At 40.1% G+C, this 20,402-nt stretch overlaps 1 protein-coding gene across 2 annotated transcripts; it reads right to left on the bottom strand.

Moving 5' to 3' along the window:
• Positions 1–11,210: 11,210 nt before the first annotated feature.
• Positions 11,211–16,242, bottom strand: LOC309695381 (uncharacterized protein). Of its 2 annotated transcripts, none has more exons than XR_014273140.1 (5): positions 14,905–14,919; positions 14,746–14,804; positions 12,847–13,902; positions 12,518–12,613; positions 11,211–12,317 (listed from the first exon to the last, which is right to left on the bottom strand). XR_014273140.1 is itself a non-coding variant. In XM_082515991.1 (5 exons), exons 3-5 carry the CDS (start codon positions 12,958–12,960, stop codon positions 12,078–12,080), a joined length of 450 nt encoding a protein of 149 aa, XP_082372117.1. In that variant the 5' UTR covers positions 12,961–13,002; positions 13,851–13,902; positions 16,143–16,242; the 3' UTR covers positions 11,211–12,077. The 2 variants fall into 2 exon arrangements, 1 of the variants encoding a protein (XP_082372117.1); XM_082515991.1 differs by lacking the exons at positions 14,746–14,804; positions 14,905–14,919 and adding an exon at positions 16,143–16,242 and having other exon boundaries at positions 12,847–13,002; positions 13,851–13,902.
• Between the last annotated feature and the right edge of the window lie 4,160 nt (positions 16,243–20,402).

Raw genomic sequence — 20,402 nt, forward strand, 5'->3', positions numbered from 1 at the left:
CTTCCACTTGGCTGAAGCTAAAGCTTAGCTAAAAGCCTACCAGCCATTTGGCTGCTTTCCGGGTTTTAAAAGTAGAAAAGCCAAATGGCTGCTCTCCGGGAGTTTAATTAAGTAGCTCCCTCCGCCGCCCTACTACTACTCTTTATAGGGGACTCACGCTCGGGGACACGTTTTCTGGTTGACTCCGGCTCCCAGAAGAGCCTCGGGAACTCTCGTGTCATCTTTGCATACCTCCACAATAGTATATTATTTAATCTTAAAAACAATGGAGATTTCCCACGTACCGCCAGAGAGAGCTCTAGACTGGTCTAGCCAAAGCTCAGACATAAACGCCAAAGAGCGTCCGTGAATGGGCCTAGAGATGATTTGGCTGATTAGTCAGGTGAGTGAGATAAACTGTTCAAACTTGGTGAGTAAACTCAAAAAAATAGCACTTTTAACCACTGCCAAAGAAGAAATTTCTGAGAAGCGTTTTGAATATAAATAAAAGAACATGTTTTTTTTGTATAATTACCAACAAAATAAAGTGAAGAATCAATCCACAGTAAGAGTAACAGTAACATTCAAATAAATTCATAAATCTTGCGTTGATGAATTGTTTTGATGAATATCAACTGTTGTTTTTCTCCAGATGATTATTTCACATCATGTTTTCCTCGAATGTTTGTCTGTAAACAAGCAAAGTGTGTGTGCATAGTGGTATTGTTCATCTTGTGAGGACACAGATCTGTTTACGTAGTTAAACCGTCAAGTTTGAATTAGCTTGTGAGGTCGCATCCTCAGGGTTAAGGCATTGTTTAAGGTAAAGCAAAGGGGATGTAAGGTTAGGCTTAGGTCAAGTCTTCAGGAAATGAATGTAAGCCTAAGTAATGTCCTCTGGAGTGAGGGAAACACAACGGCGTGTGTGTTTCCAGTGGGAGGTCTGTTTCTTAAACACAACACAATCACTAACAGGCTGATTAAAGCCTCACCTCCACTCTGCCTGCCTTTTCTTCTTTATTGATGTAGCATTTAAATGTTAAATATTCATTATATAGACAAAAAGCTTAATTCAACTTCGCTCTAATCACAGCAGGAAGCATACATTCATCTCACCATATGTCAGATTCTTTTTTCCAGTGCATTATTTAATTTTACTCTGAATAAATGCTTCTTTTTGTTGGATGTTTGTGCCCTTTGGTTTGTGTATATCTGTGACATAAAATGTGTGTTGTCATTTGCAAATTGATAATTGATTCACAGCAGGATGGGTCACAGTCAGAAGCAGCCACAGCAGGATTTTCCACAGACTTGTGGTCGTCAAGTGAAATGCATAAGAAGCAAAGAGCATCTGCAGACCTTTCACAGAAGCCTTGCGGTTCATATGTCAGCACTTTCACAACAAGCTGCAGCGCTGTTGTGATAATATTGACATGTTTACATTGTACAAGTGAAAATTTATGAATTGACACCTGGCTTTCTCCTTACGTACTTTACTATTTTCAGAGTAAATGAGAAAAAGAGTAATGACATGAAATAAAATAAAAATGAATAACATTTTAGTTGCATCAAAGTCAAGAGAGCAGGCTGGATTTGTTATTTTGAGTTCCTTTATAGGTTTTTTGGATGGAATTACATTTAGTAATTATTATCAAATATTATGGATGGATTGTGGATTTAAAAATGTATTTTGGTTAAGTGTAGTATTAGTTATACACTTAACCAAAATAAAAACAGAGTGCTCATTGTGAAACACACATTTTAAAATTGACCTCACAGTTGGCAACAACAAAATTGAAAACATATTTTAAAAAACTGATTAGTATAAAAGTACAACAGCATCCAAATTTGCACCAGACCTGCACCCCCTCTCTTTCATCCACTGTTCACACTGCTCTGCCTCAGTTTGCAGCCCTCAGCTCCTCATGTATCTTGTTTAGGACTGAAACCCATTCGATTTGGCTGCTGTGCTCTAGATTTTACTCTTTATTTCCTAAGTTTAGTTCTACACACTTCTGCATAATTCAGCTATGGTTTCCTCATTGCTCTGCACACCCAGCATCTGAACCTGTTTTTCACCTATCAAAATAATCCCCTTGGCAGTTCTAGTGTACTGAAATCAAATGCCATCATGCCATGTTTTACTAGAATAGGTTCATTCACAATATAGTGGGTTATACTTACTTATAAACACCAAGGATGTAATTTTGACAACAGAAATGAATGAATAAAGGCAAAATGACAACGCCTGTGAACAAGTGAACAAAATTGAGCCACAATGCAGAAGTAGCATATGAAAAATACTACTGGTCAAAAGTTTTAGGACACCCCAATGTTTCTAGATTTTTTTTATTGGAAAAATATGCAGTGTCTCATTGCACTCTGAAATCAAAGCATAATACATATACGCAAATGGAGTTAACATTTTTTTTAAATAAATCATGGAATCAAATGTATTCTAAACCTTTGACTCATTAAAGTAGTCACCTTTGGCAGATATAACAGCTGAACACACCCATGGAATTGTTTTTACAATAGAAGTTATTCCTATATCTTTTGCAGAAGTTCCCATAAATGTGTGGTACTTGCTAGTTGCTTTGCTTTTTGTCATGGTCCTGGGTCATTTGACCCAGTGTTTTGTGTTCTTGTATTTTCACATCATCTTGTATTATGGTTAAGTTCATTTGGTTAGTCTTGAGTTCATTTCTATATAAACTGAGACTTGCGTACTGTGACCACTATGAAGCTTTGTCCCGCCAATCACGCAAGCTTTTAACTTGTCCTCTGATTCACTTGTGGCTTTAGGTCTGTCAGACCTCTTCCTGTCAGTGTTTTCCCCAATTTCTGAGTGCTGTTTGATTGTGCAAGGAAACTGTGTACTGTGCACCTTGACTCTTCTCTGTAGCAAAGACCTACATTTTTAAGTGTTATGATGGTCTGTCTCTTCCATTGTTAATTGCCTTTTTCTCACCATTAATTTTCAAGGCTTGATCAAACGCCACTGTGGCAGGACAGTTTTAAATTGTTAACCCATTTTGTGTTCCTTGAAAAAGGCCTTTTTTGTATAATCCTGAAATGTACATTATTTTCAGTTTGGGGGTAACCTTACCCTTTTTTTTAACCTCTGGCAGATCACCACTAACCTTTGTAGCCATTTCAAGGTATTTGGATTTGAACAACCTCCATCCATCCATCCATCCATCCATCTTCATCCGCTTTGTCCGGGGCCGGGTCGCGGGGGCAGCAGCCTAAGCAAAGAGGCCCAGACCTCCCTCTCCCCAGCCACCTCCTCCAGCTTATCCGGGGGAATACCAAGGCGTTCCCAGGCCAGCCGAGAGATATAATCTCTCCAGCGTGTCCTGGGTCTGCCCCGGGGCCTCCTCCCGGTGGGACATGCCTGGAACACCTCACCCAGGTGGCGCCCAGGGGGCATCCTTGTCAGATGCCCGAACCACCTCAGCTGGCTCCTTTCGATGTGGAGCAGCAGCTGCTCTACTCTGAGCCCCTCCCGGATGGCCGAACTTCTCACCCTATCTCTAAGGGAGAGGCCAGCCACCCTTCGGAGGAAGCTCATTTCTGCCGCTTGTATCCGCGATCTCGTTCTTTCGGTCACTACCCACAGCTCGTGGCCATAGGTGAGGGTAGGGACGTAGATCGACCGGTAAATTGAGAGCTTCGCTTTTACACTCAGCTCCCTCTTCACCACGACGGACCGGTGCAGCGTCCGTATTACTGCAGCTGCAGCCCCAATCCGTCTGTCGATCTCCGGCTCCCTTCTCCCATCACTCGCGAACAAGACCCCGAGATACTTGAACTCCTCCACTTGGGGCAGGAACTCATCCCTGACCCGGAGTGGGCACTCCACCCTTTTCCGGGTGAGAACCATGGCCTCAGATTTGGAGGTGCTGATCCTCATTCCCGCTGCTTCACACTCGGCTGCGAACCGTTCCAGTGCGAGCTGGAGGCCCTCACCCGATGAAGCCAACCTAAATTGAAATAAATAATTGGGGTGTTCTAAAACTTTTGACCGGTATATAAATAACCAAGAATTCCCCTCTCGCCCCTGCAGGAGGTCTATCCTTAAAGCTTTTGTCATCTACCAGAGGCCTGGGCACTTGAGGGTCCTTTGCAGTATTTTAGCTGTTCCTAGGACTGTGCTCTTCTGGACAGAGATCTCCAATGTTGTTCCAGGCATCTTCTGGAGCTACTCACCTAGCTTGAGAGTCACCGCACCTAGTGCTCCAATTACCACTGGCGTTCCAGGTGTGCCCTACCTGCTAGCATCTTACACCCTGCTGTTATGTGCTGGGTTGTCTCAGGGGCATCTTTACACAGCCTGCACCTGGGGTCTTGTCTAGTGTGGTAGACCCCAGCCTCTATGGATCTTGTACTCAGAGCTTGTTCTGTGCTGACATGATTAGTGCCCCTGTGCTTTTTTTCAGGCCCGCTTTGTCCAGCCACTGGTAGGATTTCTGGATCCCAGCCACCTCCTCTATTTGCCGGTGGTACATACCGTGCAGGGGCTTGTTCTCCCATGATGGTTCCTCGTCTCCCTCCTCCTTGGGTTTCTGCTGCCTGAGGTATTCACTGAGCACTCGGTCAGTTGGGGCCATCTTCCCAATGTATTCTTGGATGTTCGTTGTCTCATCCTGGACTGTGGTGCTGACACTCACCAGTCCCCGGCCCCCTTCCTTCCGCTTAGCGTACAGCCTCAGGGTGCTGTGCTGGACTTGGGGTGAAACCCTCCATGCATGGTAAGGAGCTTTCTTGTCTTTATGTCAGTGGCTTCTATCTCCTCCTTTCGCCAACTTATTATACCAGCTGGGTACCGGATCACGGGCAGGGTGTAGGTGTTGATAGCCCGGATCTTGTTCTTACCGTTCAGCTGACTCCTCAGGACTTGCCTGATCCTCTGCACGTACTTGGTGGTTGCAGCTTTCCTAGCAGCCTCTTCGTGGTTCCCATTCGCCTGCGGGATCCCCAGGTACTTGTAACTGTCCTCTATGTCTCCAATGTTGCCTTCTGGTAGCTCGATCCCCTCAGTTCTGACTACCTTCCCTCTCTTTGTTATCATCCGACTACATTTCTCCAGCCCGAATGACATCCCGATGTCATTGCTGTATATCCTGATATTGTGGATCAGTGAATCAATGTATCGTTCACTCTTGGCATACAGCTTGATGTCATCCATGTACAGGAGGTGGCTGACAACTGGTCCGTTCCATAGTTGGTATCCGTAGCCAGTCTTGTTAATGATCTCACTGAGCGGGTTAAGGCCTATGCAGAACAGCATTGGGGACAGAGCATCTCCTTGGTAGATCCCGCACTTGATGGTGACTTGTGCTATGGGCTTGGCCTCTAGTGTTGTACGCCACATCCCCATTGAGTTCCTGATGAAGGCTCTTAGGGTCCTGTTGATCTTATATAGTTCAAGGCATTCCAGGATCCAGGTGTGGGGCATTGAATCATAGGCCTTCTTGTAATCAATCCAGGCAGTGCACAGGTTGGTCAGTCTGGTCTGATTCCCTTATCGATTCCAGTCGCCCCGAATGACGTCACCACGTTGCGGAGCGTCATTTACCTGGCAGGAAACATGGCGGCTCAAATGCTCAAAAGTTTGATTATACTTTACGAGAACGGATGACAACAGGGCAACTTGCAATACTTGCAAAGTAGATATTTCATTTAAGGGAGGAAACACTACGAATATGCAAAAGCATTTGCTCACAAAACACACGATGACCTTAAATGAATGTCATGTTTTTAATTCCGCTCCGGACTCGTGAATCTCAACCCAGCAGCAGCGGTAACGTTTGCACGTCCTAATGCGGCAGGTAAATAATCAACTAACAGTGCATATTATGTTAGCGCGATCTGCCTTATTACAAAACCTGCCATTACTGTGCATTTAGGTGACCATGATGAGAGAGACAGACAGAGTCTGGCTGGCTCAGATGCTGGCAGTTCTCGCTGCAGTCTGTCGGTAGTGTCTCCTTTCAGGCCAGGATAGACGAATGTCACCGAGCAGTGACTAAGTTTGTGGTAAAAGGCTTGCACCCATTTGCCACAGCAGATGCCCACGATTTTCGGTAAGTGAATGTGTTTAATTGTAGGCAGGGACATTACTGGATATTCTTGTGTAATTGCTACAGAATACCTTTTCATTACAGTTTTCCAAAGTATTCTGGACTCTTTCAGCTTTCCAAAAGTGTGTGCAGGTTGCTCTGAATTTCTTGGTAGAACATCTGCAATGCTGGAAGAAAGATGTGGATAGATGTCAACAATTAACATAACTGTTTAACATAACGCAAGTCGTGTTTGTGGAGAAAGCTAACTCCATTCTTAGAGGAATATCTTTGATGTATCAAAGAAATACAAAAGAATGTGATTGCCATTAGGAATGTTCGGTTTTACACACACACATGGTGTGATTGCCCCAACATGTATCAGTACATTATAAATGAACAATATAAATAAAATCATTGATCTAACAGGCCATCAATGTGCTTTGAGAAATTGTTTTCCCTATTGTTTCCTACAGTGTCAGGTACCTGCAAGTTGACTATTTTGTTAATGATGCTTGAACCTCAGAGCATATGACACTAGAGCCTCTGGCTTCTCTGAAGTTCACAAACTCCTTAAAGCAGGTAAACAGAAGATAGATAAATCTCATTTTGTATTTTTTCTCAGTAGTAGCACTTTCATAAGCTTTTTTACAACTAATCTTTAGTTATACTGCTATGCACAACCTATGTAGCTCATGGGTTTAGTCCACTGTGTTAAACTAACTAATTTAACCCACATACCATTCCAGCAACATAAGAGCAGTTCAACAATTTCACAATTTTGAAAATAAAGTTGGCCAAATTCACAATCAGTTGTAGCTGGACAATGCTTAAACACTGGGAACACAAGGAGAGGGACGGAACGGGAACTTTGCAGAGCAGTATTGATTAGTCCTCCATGGGGAGGGTGTCCATGGGAGTCCTGTAGGGAGAGAGCACAGTGAGAGGTAAAGGTACTGTTCCAGAGAGTCCAGAGGGGGTACAGGAGAGTCACAATGGGCAGGAGGGCAGGCAGGTAAGCAAGGTGAGTGTGGAACCCTTGGATTGTAGACTGGCTGTAGAAGCGGAAACAAATAGGACCAGCGCTGGAGAGCACAGCAGGGAGAGAATCTGATGGAACTGCAAACTGGAGTAGAGACACAGAAAGGCAACATGGAGGCCTAGTTACCACCAAAAATAGCAGGACGAACTGGCAGAGAGTGGAATGCAGCACTGGTTTTAAAACCCTCCTGCTGATCACTCTGGAATCAGGAGCAGGTGAGATGCAGGAAACTCCTCCCCAGAGGATGAACCCTGGAAGTCCTCCCGCACAAACAGCATAAACCCCAGACACACTATGTCATGGTCCACGGCTCGGTGTCTGAGGAGCGGTGGGGATGCCCACGCCTACGGGTGTGGCTGTCGTCTTCACACCTGCATCCCATTCCAGGTGATCATCAGGAGGACTAACCCCGCACGGCCGGCTGCTCCACGCCATTCCGTCAGTCACCATTCAGTGGTAACTTGGCCGCTCACGAAGGTTGATGTGGAATTGCTGGTTTCTATGAACTGTGTTAATCCTGTTACCGCATGCTCAGGTTATTGTCCGGCGTGTTCGACCCTTCACCTGCCTGTCCTCCTGCCCGCCTGGAGTTCAGATAAACCACCTGTCATCATCCTCTCCGTCTCCCTGCAATCCTCTCCCGTGGACACTCACCCCTCCCTCCGGTCCCCACGGTCCGGTCCCGAACGTAAGATAAATAGCTCTACCCCTTTGTATGCTGTCATTTCCCTGCTCCCCAGTAACCCTCTCCCTTTTCTGTTGCAGCCTCCCACGGTCCTGATCACGGTGTTCCTGAATCGTTTATCTCCCGGTCTCTTCTGTTCTAACATTTCCCTTTGGTTATTCCAGGTCACCTAGTTAAGAAATAAAGTTTATTCTGTGTGCATTTCCTGCGTATTGTGTTTGCTTCTGGGTCCAGCTTGTGTGTTAGAACTACAGTTCTTGACACACTAGCATGGAGCATGACAAAATGGACATCAGTTTTTACTTTTTTGTGCCTATAAGGATAATTTACTTGTACATGTATATTTCAGGCAGGAATCCTAAAATTACAAACCTTGAAACAGGTTGCAAATGCTAAATTTTAACCTTGATATTTTGGGGTGTTTAAGTCTAACCAAGTAGTTAGACACCTAAAAATAGGTCTCTGACTGTCACGGCTGGCGGAGTGAGCCGTGTGGTGTGGAGGAAAAGGAGGACCCAAAATTCAGCAGTGACTGATGATACGAGTGATGTTTATTTACAAAGTGGTAGTGGCAAAAACAGGCAACGAAGCGTGAGTAATTACAAACGGAAACCTAAACTGGGAGAAACTAACTGACAAACCTGAGACCATACAAAAGGGGTGCGGGGCAGAGAGACGCAGAGACAGGAACACCATAGAACGCAGAGATAAATAGATGAACGCAGATGAACGCAGACGAGCCGACAACGAACACAGACCGACACCCACTAAATATACAAACACAAGGTAATAATAATAATGGATTGGATTTATATAGCGCTTTTCAAGGCACCCAAAGCGCTTTACAATTCCACTATTCATTCACTCTCACATTCACACACTGGTGGAGGCAAACTACAGTTGTAGCCACAGCTTCCCTGGGGCAGACTGACAGAAGCGAGGCTGCCATATCGCGCCATCGGCCCCTCTGGCCAACACCAGTAGGCAAGTAGGGTAAAGTGTCTTGCCCAAGGACACAACGACCAGGACAGAGAGCCCAGGGATAGAACTGGCGACCTTCCGGTTACAAATGCGATTCCCAACCCCCTGAGCCACGGTCGCCCTAAGGTAACCAGGTAATCACACACAGGAGGGAAGAACAGCTGAACCCAATACACATGAGGACCGGAGGAGACAAGCTGAACACAATGACAACAGACACAGACTTTCAGAACAAAACAGGAACTCTAGGACACGAGCCTTCAAAGTAAAGCAGGAAACACACAGACTGATTTACAACACAACACGGGGACATGAACAGAGCACCAAGGACAGACACAGGTAGAGCTGAATATACACCAAACTTCAGGTTCAACCCTAAACTAATACAAAATCAGAATAAACACAAGGCACAAAAATGAACTTCAAGGAAACACAAAACGCTGGGTCAACGACCCAGGACCATGACACTGACAGCACTGAGCAGCTCCTTCAGTGGCAGGCTGCTGCACCCACGATGTGGGACGGAGAGATTTCGCAGGTCTTTCCATCCAGCTGCTGTCAGACTCCACAACATGGTCACTGCAGATGACCACACACACATCCCATACCCAATGGTAACTTTTCGTCCTGTCTCCCTGATGTGTAATAGTACCAAGTGTGCCAAACCAGGGTTTTAATAGTTTTGCAATTTTCATTAGTTTTTATTTTTATTTAGTTTTGACTTCAGATTTTCAATTTTATATCAGTTTTAATTAGTTTTTACCAATTGTTTGCTAGTTTAGTTTAGTTTTTATTTTTTTTGAAAATCCTTAGTTTCAGTTTAGTTTTGATTAGTTTCAGTTATAGTTTTAGTTGTGTTTGCAATAATTAAGTGTAACAAAATCCCAGTTTCATCATATCAGTCATTCTCTTCTGCATAAGCAGGGTGCAGGGTATGGTAGCTGGAATAGCAACATACCCGGGTATGTTGCTATTCCAGCTACCATACCCTGCACCCTGGACAGGTCGCCTGTCTGTCGCAGGGCTAACACGCAGAGACAGACAACTCACATTCCCACCTATGGGTTCTTTAAATAAATAAATAAATAAAGGCAGATGAACAACCATTGATACCAGGCAACTATAAAGTTATATCTTGGCCCCAATGAGACTATTAACTCTTGCAGCACCGGGTGTTCGTAATTTTGTTTCAAGTGAATTGATAAACTTTTTGAAGGCAATTGACTCACACAGTTATGTAGATATCCCAGTCCTGTTGTCTCGGGATGCATCACGCTGCCTTGCCTGGGGTTAGCGTCTGTTTCTGGGGATGAGGGTTGAGTGTGCTCCCTTCTCAAGATAAGCTAGGTTAGCCTTCTTGTGTGAGCTTTTCAAGTGCACTTTAAGGTTTGTGGGATTTTTTTCCCTTTAGAAATGTCCCTCATAATTTGTCTCTTTCCACTACAAGACACTTGCTTTAGCCAAAACACAGTCATATTCAAACTAATCCCAAATTGGACTCTGGCGCTTTCTCCCGACTTTTCCTGACATGATTCTGTGCGTGGACGGAGCAGCAACACAGACGACTCGACTAACGTACTGCCACCTGCTGGCATAATGAGACACAGCAAGAAAAAAATCTGGAAACTAAACTTCATTTTCACCCTTGACTATTGTATGACACGCACACATCAATGAAAACTAAACACATTTTTGCTATAAATTCAGTTAATTTTAGTTAGTTTTGTGAACACTCATTACAGTTTTAGTTAGTTTTCCTTTTTTTTTTATAAATTTTTATTTCCGTTAACGAAAATGTTTTTTCACTTCTAGTTTTCGTTATTTCGTTAGTTTTCGTTAACGATAATAACCTTGTGCCAAGCATTTTGTTCTATTTTGTATAGTATGTTATTCTTTTCTTTTCTTTTATCTTATTTTATTCTATTGGGACTAATAATGATCTAATAAATCTTATCTTAGCCTATGTGAGCTAGCCATATGAACTTCTGACTCTGGTTACTTTGTATTATTTTATGTAACGTAATTTAAAACTGTTACTTGAATGAATTTTGGGCCTTATTTACTTAAAGTCTATTTAACTACACTGAAAAAAATGTTTTGTTCAATTTACTCAATTTTTTTATGACAAGTGGTTGCACGAAATAAATTTGTTTGAATCCAGAAATATTTTTTAAGTACACTGAATTTAATTTAAGCGAGTAAAACCAACATATATTTTTAAGCTACTTTAACTTAACTGTTGTGGATACGTCTTAGTCAAATATTATTAGTAAGTCCAACTAAGGTCGTGTTAAATGTACCAGAATAATTTGTTTCCTTTACACTTATGTCCCAAACTTATATTCAAATCAATCAAATTGTTAATTTCTCTCTATTTCAATTAAGTTAAGTTTACTTAAAAAATATTGCTTACCCTGATTTGTAGTTTTTAAAAACGTCAATAATGAAAACTACAACATTCTTTCACATCATTTATTAATGCAAAATTTGTTGCAAACAGAATAAGAATCCACATCTCTAAGGGAAATTGCTGCAATTTGTATAATACAAATTACAAAACTTTTGCCTATGAACTAGTAGCTTTAAAAAGCTGTATTCAAACAAAACAGAAACAACAGACAAGAGAAATGTTAACCAATGTTTCTCTTCCTCTAAAAAAGAAAAAAAAAACTCCTTACATAAAAGAATAAAACACTACCAGCAGTATAATGTATCACAATTAGAAACTGATGCATCCACAAACTAACCAGTTTCAGACTTGCTGTTCTGCGATCCATATTTAGAAATTGCATTTTAATAAGGTAATTAGACTTAAAATTAAACTTGTGTTTTCCTTACTGCTTATTGACCACTGTCTTTCCATTCTAGTTCTTCCTTGAAGATTCTGAATGTTTTACATATTTTCTGACCTAACATACTCGCTTCAAAACAATTAATAGTCTTTAAAGTGTTACCAGTGTGCTGCAGTGTGGTAATCATGAATGTTTTTTTTTTTTTTTTATCCGGTTGAGTTAACACTGATTATACGCAGGGCAGCAGCTATAACTGAATAATTACAAAGTTGCTCTTCAAGCTACTCAAATGTACCACACGTGAAACATTCATTATTGAAAGTTAAAATGTTCAATCGAAACATAACACAGAACAAATGATGGTTGTACAAGAGTTTCACTCCTATTCACAAGAGCACCAGTCATTGGTAATTTACATTACAGCATTCTCTTGATGTGTTATTTTAGAAATCTTCCTATCCAGTAGCAATTTTGTTCTTCAGCCCAAAGACTTTGGGGGAGAGCTTTTCACCATCGAATCCCATCAACACTTTCTAAATGAATTCATAATAGTCCTTCAATTCCTTGGGGAAGGCTAGGTTTAGTGCATAGATTACTCCAAGCATCAATGCACAAGCTTGGGCCAGAGATCCAATGTTGTCCATGACTATCTCCCCTTCAACAAATATTCCAATGTCATCATAATGTCCATTTTGTCCATCCTCCCTGTTGATGACATAAATGCCCATGGTGTGCTTCTTCAGGTCTCTCTGGATATCATCTCCTTCAATGTCCTAAACATTTAATAAAAAGGTAAAAGAAAAAACAATTAACTCTACAATTAAATTCCAATCTAGTCTGTGTGTGTGTGTGTGTGTGTGTGTGTGTGTGTGTGTGTGTGTGTGTGTGTGTGTGTGTAATACACACACACACAGATATCTATCTAAAAAGTGTGTGTATAGATGACTTGCTTACAATGACTTAAATGACTTACAAAGAACTCCCGAATAAGGCTTCCGTCCTCTTCACCAAGGTAGAGGCAAAGTGCCCTGAGAACTGCTTCCCTTTTCACTTTAACATCACTTTCAGCCTGTTTAAAGAGAGTTGCTGATTAAACCAATTTGGAAAAAAGAACAATGTCTGACATTCGCAATAAGTAAATTTTATCATATGTCAGTTCAAACATAGTAAATAAAATTTATATATGAAATTTCAAAATTTAGATTGCTTGGCTGGTCACCTAAAACGGCTTATTGGACTCACCAGTGACCTGCCACTTAAGACAAAAGAAATCAAAATAGAATTTGCAATATTCAGATTTACCTCTTGCATGATCTGCAAGTGGTGGGCAAGTTTCTGCCCAGAAACACCGCCCTTCTTCTGGAAAACTGTCATCAACTGAGGTGTAATTCTGTCTAACTGTGCCGCGAAGGTCATCTCCAGTTGAAGTGTTGTAATACACTGGAATTCAGCATTTACCTGTATCTCTCTCTCTCTCTCACACACACACACACACACACACACACACACACACACACACAGAAAAAAAGAAGACTGGTGCTTAATCATTGGTATGATTATTTTGTTATTTCTTCATTAAATGCTACAATGCAATTGCCATCACTTCATAAAGCATGATTATCATATGGGTTAGTATACAGTGCATGAAGGATGTTACTACTGTTAATCAAAGAAGAAATGAATGGCATCAGTCCATTTAACGGGTTTAAAGGGTTTTAAAAAGCAGATATTTGTCTGTTTCAGGTGGTTGGCAACACATTTTCCTGTGCTCTTTGTCCACTGGTGGGAGTGTCTCACCTGTGAGGTCAGCGGGGCAGAACTCTGCCATCAGCAACAGAGAGCAGAGAAAATTTAGATGTGCAACTAAAAACATGCTTGCCATGTAAGCCCCAAACATCTCTGAAATTGCTCTGCAAACTTCAGAGTACTTATACTTCAGGAGTCCTGTGGGTACCGTAAAGACTCATGTATGCAAACAAACCACATTTTTTTTTGCAATCTGATCCTTTTTCTCTTGGCTGTTTCCTTCAGGGATCACCACAGTGAATGATCCACCTCCATCTAACCCTATGCTCTGCATCCTCTTAACTCACAAGAACTAAATTCCTGTTTTTCATTTCACTTTCGCAAGTTTTTTTTTCTTTTGTCCTGGATAAAAGAAATTTAATCATATATATTAATTGATATTAATTAATATCAATATTAATAATCACAAGAACCCTTAAGATGAGATAGATAAACTTGTCCCTGCAATACTGTGACAAATACTGTTGTGATAAATATGTAAGGAATTTGCATGTACTTACCAAAATAACACCATCTTCTTGAATAAACAGTAACACATAAGGGGAAGAAAATCTGCCAGAAAAGGAAGACAAATAAAAATAAAAAAAAAACTTTAGAAAGACAAACAATTACCGTTTCCAAGCCATTAGTGCATTACTTCATGATACTCCCTTGTAACAAAACAAATCTTACTTGTGCCTCTGTGCAAACTACAGATGGCACGATACCACTTTTTTATGTCCGATACCGATATCATAAATTTGATTATCTGCCGATGCCGATATGAATCCGATATAGTGTATTTTATAATAAATAAAACTGTTTTTATAAATATTTTGCTGCATTTTGTATAAGTTCATACTCAGTTTTAAAAACAAAACATTAAAGCTATTCTGTTATACCTGTATGCAAAAAATACACTGCACCCAAAATATTTTATACTTCAGCAATACTGATCAACCTAAAAAACTTACACCATCCTCCTTATTCAGGTATTCTAAACAGTACATAGAAATATTAAACTAACTAATAGGACTGCCAACTCCCAGCAAAAATATTAGGAAACCACCCCGCACCCTCCGCCTGATAATGCTTAATTGACGTAATCTACTTTAATGCACAGAAATCAATTATTTTTCTATAATAATTTGATTCAACATTTTTCTTCAATACAGTTGCAGACAGCGCAGACAGCATACCTTCCCAAAGGAAAAAGTGCTATATGTACTACTATTACTAGGGCATATATTAGACTTAATATTTACTACATACAATAATGGATCTCTATACATTTAACCAGATCACCACTTTGGTAGTAAGATTTAGAATAATTATTTATTAAAAGCTAGACATTTTAAATGAGAATAAGAAAGAAAATTATGTCTTTGTGTCTCCCTTTCCCTGTTAATGCCCTACCTGGCCCCTGGCAAAACTTTGCTAGATCCGCCCCTGCACAGTTACCAGCTGTCAGCTACCTAAAAAAGGATCCTGGAGTTATTTGTCTCTCAGAAACAGATCATAACTTCCCTTCAACTCATTCATGTGACCTAAAATGTAAACCTGTTTCTTCATTACCTGTTCAGCTCTAATGATTCAGTAAAAACTTCTCCTGGTTTCACCTTCATGTTTCCTTCTCACCACATATCCAAACTATCATGACCAGCAGCTATTACGGCTGTGGCTCCAGAAAACATAAGCGGATACTAGAAGTAATATTAAAAAAATTCTAGCAACAGCTTATCAAGCTTAAACGTGCTGCTGTTGTTTATCTGCCGTTTTCCTCTTTCTAGCGCAAACTGGGTGACTAACAAATGAGAAAGACTAGCGACAGAAAAGCCGATCACCTGATAATCGATCAGTTTCATGATTGAAGTAGCAACAGGAGAGGGAGGGGGGAGAATGAGGGAAGAAGTTTTAGCTGTTCAGCATGAAGACACCGAATAACTCCAGCTTTGTGTCTTTTTTCATTCTAGCTGAAGTATAAAACAAATCGCTTCCTTTCCCCCTCAATACAAAACTCCGACAGCCAGTCCAGCTGTGGCTCCATACATCGGTTGTTAAGCTCAACATGGAAATACTATGCAAACATAAAGAGATGAACTTACACACTTGCTTTACTTCTCTGTGTTAGTTTTCTCTGAGATTAAATGCAGCGGTTTGGAAGCACGTAGCGAGGCTTTAAATGCTAAACCAGACCGCTGACAGGTCTTGCACTCAACAGCTCTATCAAGTGAAGCAACTTCTTTTCTGAGTTAATTTCAGTTCTGACAAACATCACTCTCAGTGCCTTTTGATCTCACATTTTTGGCAACCACTGAGTTATTCTCCTCCACAGTTTACAACCATTATTTTTTTCTGCACAAAAGACGTTGTGCAACGCCAATCCTACTTATTTCCTACTGCACCCCTGACTGTGCAGGTGCGTTCAGAAGCCCCCTCCCCCGCCCGACTATTCCTTAATGCCAATGTTGTGGCGGGAGGGACGATTTCTCCACTTAAAACTGCAGGCGACTGTACAGTGAACTTTACAGCTAACTACAGAGAAATTGCCTCGTTCCATAATTTGTTAGTACAAAGTGTGCCACAAGAACTAAGCTAAAAACATATGACATTTTAACGCATCAATACAATTACTCTTTTAATAGAGCAGTAGCTAATAGAGCACATAGCTAGCTTAAGTCAAATTCATGACAAAGTTCAGAGGTGTACAACTACTTAGACTTCTTTCTCCATGTGCACACGTCTTAAAGAGTCAACATGCTTTGACTGAGGTAAAAAAATAAAACAAAAACGACCGTAAAAGGTTTACTTACCGAAGCTAGACCACCTTTATATGAAGTTGTGCGATTAACTTAAGCCCGCTTGCAGCACACAAAGAGTCCGCTTCTTCAGTCCGCGCGCAAAATGGTGGCCTGTCCTAACGCATGCGCAAAATGGCCCAGCAGGAGGCTATGAAAAACATACTTAAGCATTTTGAGCTACATTTAATTAACTAAAATTAATTGGATTAAAACGCAGGGAATGTATTCTGGAGTTACTCGAATTATATATGTAGACAGGAATTACTCATTTGAATTGAAAAGATATACCAAAATATAATATGCTATATTTAAAAGGAGACAATATCACTTTTTTCAGTGTACATCGCTGTAAGACCTGCAGTTTTCCCCCAATTTTCCACAGAATGAAGTATTCTAATGTTTTATTTTCTCTCTCTAATAGTCCCAAACCAAAAAATATTAATAGTGGTTTGTGGTCAAACATGGCTACCAGTTCTTTCTTCCCTTCATGCTAGAAGTATTGGGATTGTGATCTCTTCTAACATTGACATGTGACATCAGGTTGAGGACACTTGCAGGCTCTATAAAAGAGAAACAAGATGAAGAACAGAAATAATGAAAGGCACTTCACTTTCTGTTATCAACAATAACTGAAGATTAGATCAAATAAATTGCAGGCATTGTCACTTTTTGCAGTGCCACGTCTACCCAGTTGTTCATCAACATATGTCAAAGGAAATGAAACATGAAAGCTGACGGCTCCTGCACAGCAGTTCAGCTGCAGGCATAGGCACTCATCAGTATTTACATAAAACTCACAGGGGAAACAGCTAGCATCGAAGAGGGGGTGGCACTGTCACCTTGATATTCACAATGATGAGTGTCTGTGTGTGTTTGCATGCCCCTGTGTTAAGGTTGCAAATTGTGTTTGGTGAAACTTCAGGACTTGCTATTGTTGATGCCTTTAGGGGGAAAAATAATGAAGCTGTTCATGCAAACACGTGATCATGAAAAGGCCTCCGGAACACGATTAATTATCCTTTCATTTTCTGCATATGGATGGATAATTAAAATGACAGGGAATGAAATTAACAGAAGATCATTTCCACTTGCAGACAAAGTAAAGTATGATCATTTATACTATGTGGCTGATTGATTGATTGAAGTTGTGAAAATATAAAAAAATGACGCATTGCAGATATTGCTTGGTTCATTTATAGTGAAAATACTCACCATGGGAAAATGCTTAGCAATAATAAGAACACAAAATCATGAAATATAAAACAAAATTATGCAAGTCTGATCAAGATGTCAGAAGTCCAAATAAAGAAATCTGACTATGGTGAACCAAAAAAGTTATTTATGAGGCTTTTGAACACATTCAAAGGCCTCATAAATATGTTATATTCATGTAATTTATTCATGTATATGAATTTCTTCCTGGTCATTTGCAGTTTTTCATGGTTATTTCTTCTGGTTTTCTTATTCTCTTTGCAGCCATTTTATATGTATTTGTTTTGTGCGTTAAGCACAGCCTTTGGGGGCCTTTTGGGGCCCTTTGTAGTCATCTTGCTTTTCAGTGTGGTAATTTTCACTTTCACTTTAGTCATTTTGCATCTTTTGTTTGTCCTTTTTGTGTGTTTCTTCAGTTGTCACATATTTTATAATAGTTGTCAGATGTCAGTCGATTTGTTTACGTAGCATACTTTTCAGTTACATAAACACGTGCAAGTTTAATCTGTTCATCTTGGAAACTGTCTTCATCATTCTGTTAAACATTTCTTAATTAGACCAGATATTATTATCATTTACATTTTCATTGCCTTTTAAAGTTTGTGATATAATTGATGATTATAGTCATTCACAGAACACCTTGCAATCCTGCATCAGTCATTCCCAGGAAGCACTGTGGCTTACTATCCGATATACTTTTGCACACATGCATCTTTTGCAAAACGATGAGTTTCCCCACATCTCTCCTGGGCCCCTGAAATGTGACAGTTCTTGTCTTGCAACAAGAACTTATGTCTCGTTACATGTTGCCATATAGCTATTGTGTATCAGTCATTGTGATCCACTCCACATAAGTGAAGTCATTCAAAATAAGTATTATAATCTTCTATTACTCATTTCCAGCAAGCATTGCAATCTTCTGTCAGTCATTCACAGGATACCTTGTCTCTCGCATCATGCCCAATCGGTCATAGCAGATGGCCACCCCTTCCCGAGCCTGGTTCTGCCGGAGGTTTCTTCCTGTTAAAAGGGATTTTTTTCCCTTCTATTGTCACCAGGTGTGTGCTCAAAGGGGCTTGTTTGATTGTTGGGGTTTTCTCTGTATTATTGTAAGGTTTCTACGTGATAATATATCTGATATATCTGATATCATATCTCACAGTACAATAATATTGAATGGGTTGCATTGTTGTATTTTGTCATGTTTCTCAGGTCTTTGTCTGAATTTCTACGAACATTATTGCTAAGGATTGTCTTATTGCATTGGAGTCACACTGGGTTAAATATGTACACTTGGGTTTTAAGGGGTATTTATTATTTTCTTCTTTTTTTGGGGTTGTATGGAAGCCCCAAACGCAATTTCATTGTTCTTGACAATGACAATAAATAAATAAATAAATAATAAATAAATAAATATAATGAGCCTTGAGGTGACTGCTGTTGCAACTTGGTGCGACATAAATAAAACTGAAAATCTACTGAAAACACATGTGATCTACTGATAGGTTTGTAGCTTGAACCTATTCGCTGGAACGTTGAAGACAGTATAATTACACAGCAAGCAAGACACGAAGTAGGCAAAGTTCTTCATGTTTCTCGTGCACGGGAGAGAACCGGAAAAAAGCCGTTCCTTCGCTTGACCCCAGTTGCTCTCGTCCGCTCCCCCATAACACTGCTCTTCTATTGAGGTTACATGAATATACATAGGTTCATTAACATATGACGTCTACATACAAACAAAGAGTACCTTGCAACTAATTATAAAACACTAAGCATATATAAGTAGATATTTCTAAGCATAAATGACAATCAACAATACAAAACCTAACATCTACTGTCAGTCATTCACAGGATGTGTCTCCCAAGTGCTTTATAAGAACAAGTCTATTTGCCATTTACCATGTATTAACATAGTACACACTTGTTTTGATCTTATATTTGGCATTCCTACCATGGATTGCGATTTACTGTCAGTCCTTCACAGAAATGATCTAGAATATAAACAAGGAAGAAACACCTACTTCACAGCAAATATCTAATGTATAAATAAAGAATAATCACCTGTTGTGATCTGCTAAGAGTCATTAAAGTAAAATGTCCATAAACAGTCATAGAAATACACCCGTTGAGATCTACTATCAGTTATTCACTGCATACATTGTGATTTACTGTGAACCATTTACAGAAAGCTTCCAGCACCTACGTAGAGACTAGACAGTTCTAATCTACTGTTAGGCATTCAAAGCACACACAGACATCTTCTATCAGTCAACAAAATCTGATTTCATTGTAATACGTAGCTCATAATCTCATGCTCGTGTCATCATTCCTTTTTAAAACATTCTAAGGGCATTTAATGACACAGTTGCTAGGCAACAGTTGCATGGTAACAGTAAACATCTTTTTTCTCTGATGTGGTTCCTTGATTGCCCATCTGTAGCAGAAACCTGATTTGTTTTAAACATGCAAAAATGGGCCTACTTCCATCCCTGTAACCGTTTAAAATGAGTCTTTTTCTTGCTGCTGTTGAATGGACTTTGTAAGATGAATGTTATGTTCATATCAATATCAATTTTGCCATGAAATACATGTGACATGGTTTTGAATTTTTCTTCTTATAGGACCATTAATAGCTGATTTTTTTTCTATTGCGGTACACTTTGGTTTTTCTTTGTTTGTATGTGGATGCGTGTCTGGGTGGTTATGCTTTTAAATATAGAAATGTATAAAGGATACTTGACTCAAAGTATACGTTTATTGATTAATTATAATTAATAAATATAATACATATAATTAATTATACAAATAATTAATTTAATTATTTGTATAAGTTTATTGTCACTTTTACTGTACCTCTGAAATGACTGGTTGGCAATAGTTCCTGGAAGGTGTTGTTTGGTGAAAAAAACTGAAAACACTAGAAACTTAAAAAAGGTGCTCTTACCATTACTTCCATTCAAGCCTGCAGTAATATGGCAGTGGCCAAAGCAATCACAATATTTGGTTTGGAAATACACATTTTCCATAGCGACTAGTGGTTGCTGGGGGGTCACTGACCAG

This window comes from Aulonocara stuartgranti (genome assembly GCF_965226115.1).
Source record: "Aulonocara stuartgranti genome assembly, chromosome: 19".
Lineage (NCBI taxonomy): Eukaryota > Metazoa > Chordata > Actinopteri > Cichliformes > Cichlidae > Aulonocara > Aulonocara stuartgranti.

Excerpts from the sequence above, each read along its gene's own strand:
- LOC309695381 (XM_082515991.1), bottom strand. The coding sequence starts at position 12,960 with ATGACCTTCGCGGCACAGTTAGACAGAATTACACCTCAGTTGATGACA. Across the intron at positions 12,614-12,846 it reads ACTTGCAGATCATGCAAGAG|GCTGAAAGTGATGTTAAAGT; the intron begins GTAAATCTGAAT and ends CTCTTTAAACAG. Across the intron at positions 12,318-12,517 it reads GCCTTATTCGGGAGTTCTTT|GACATTGAAGGAGATGATAT; the intron begins GTAAGTCATTTA and ends TTAAATGTTTAG.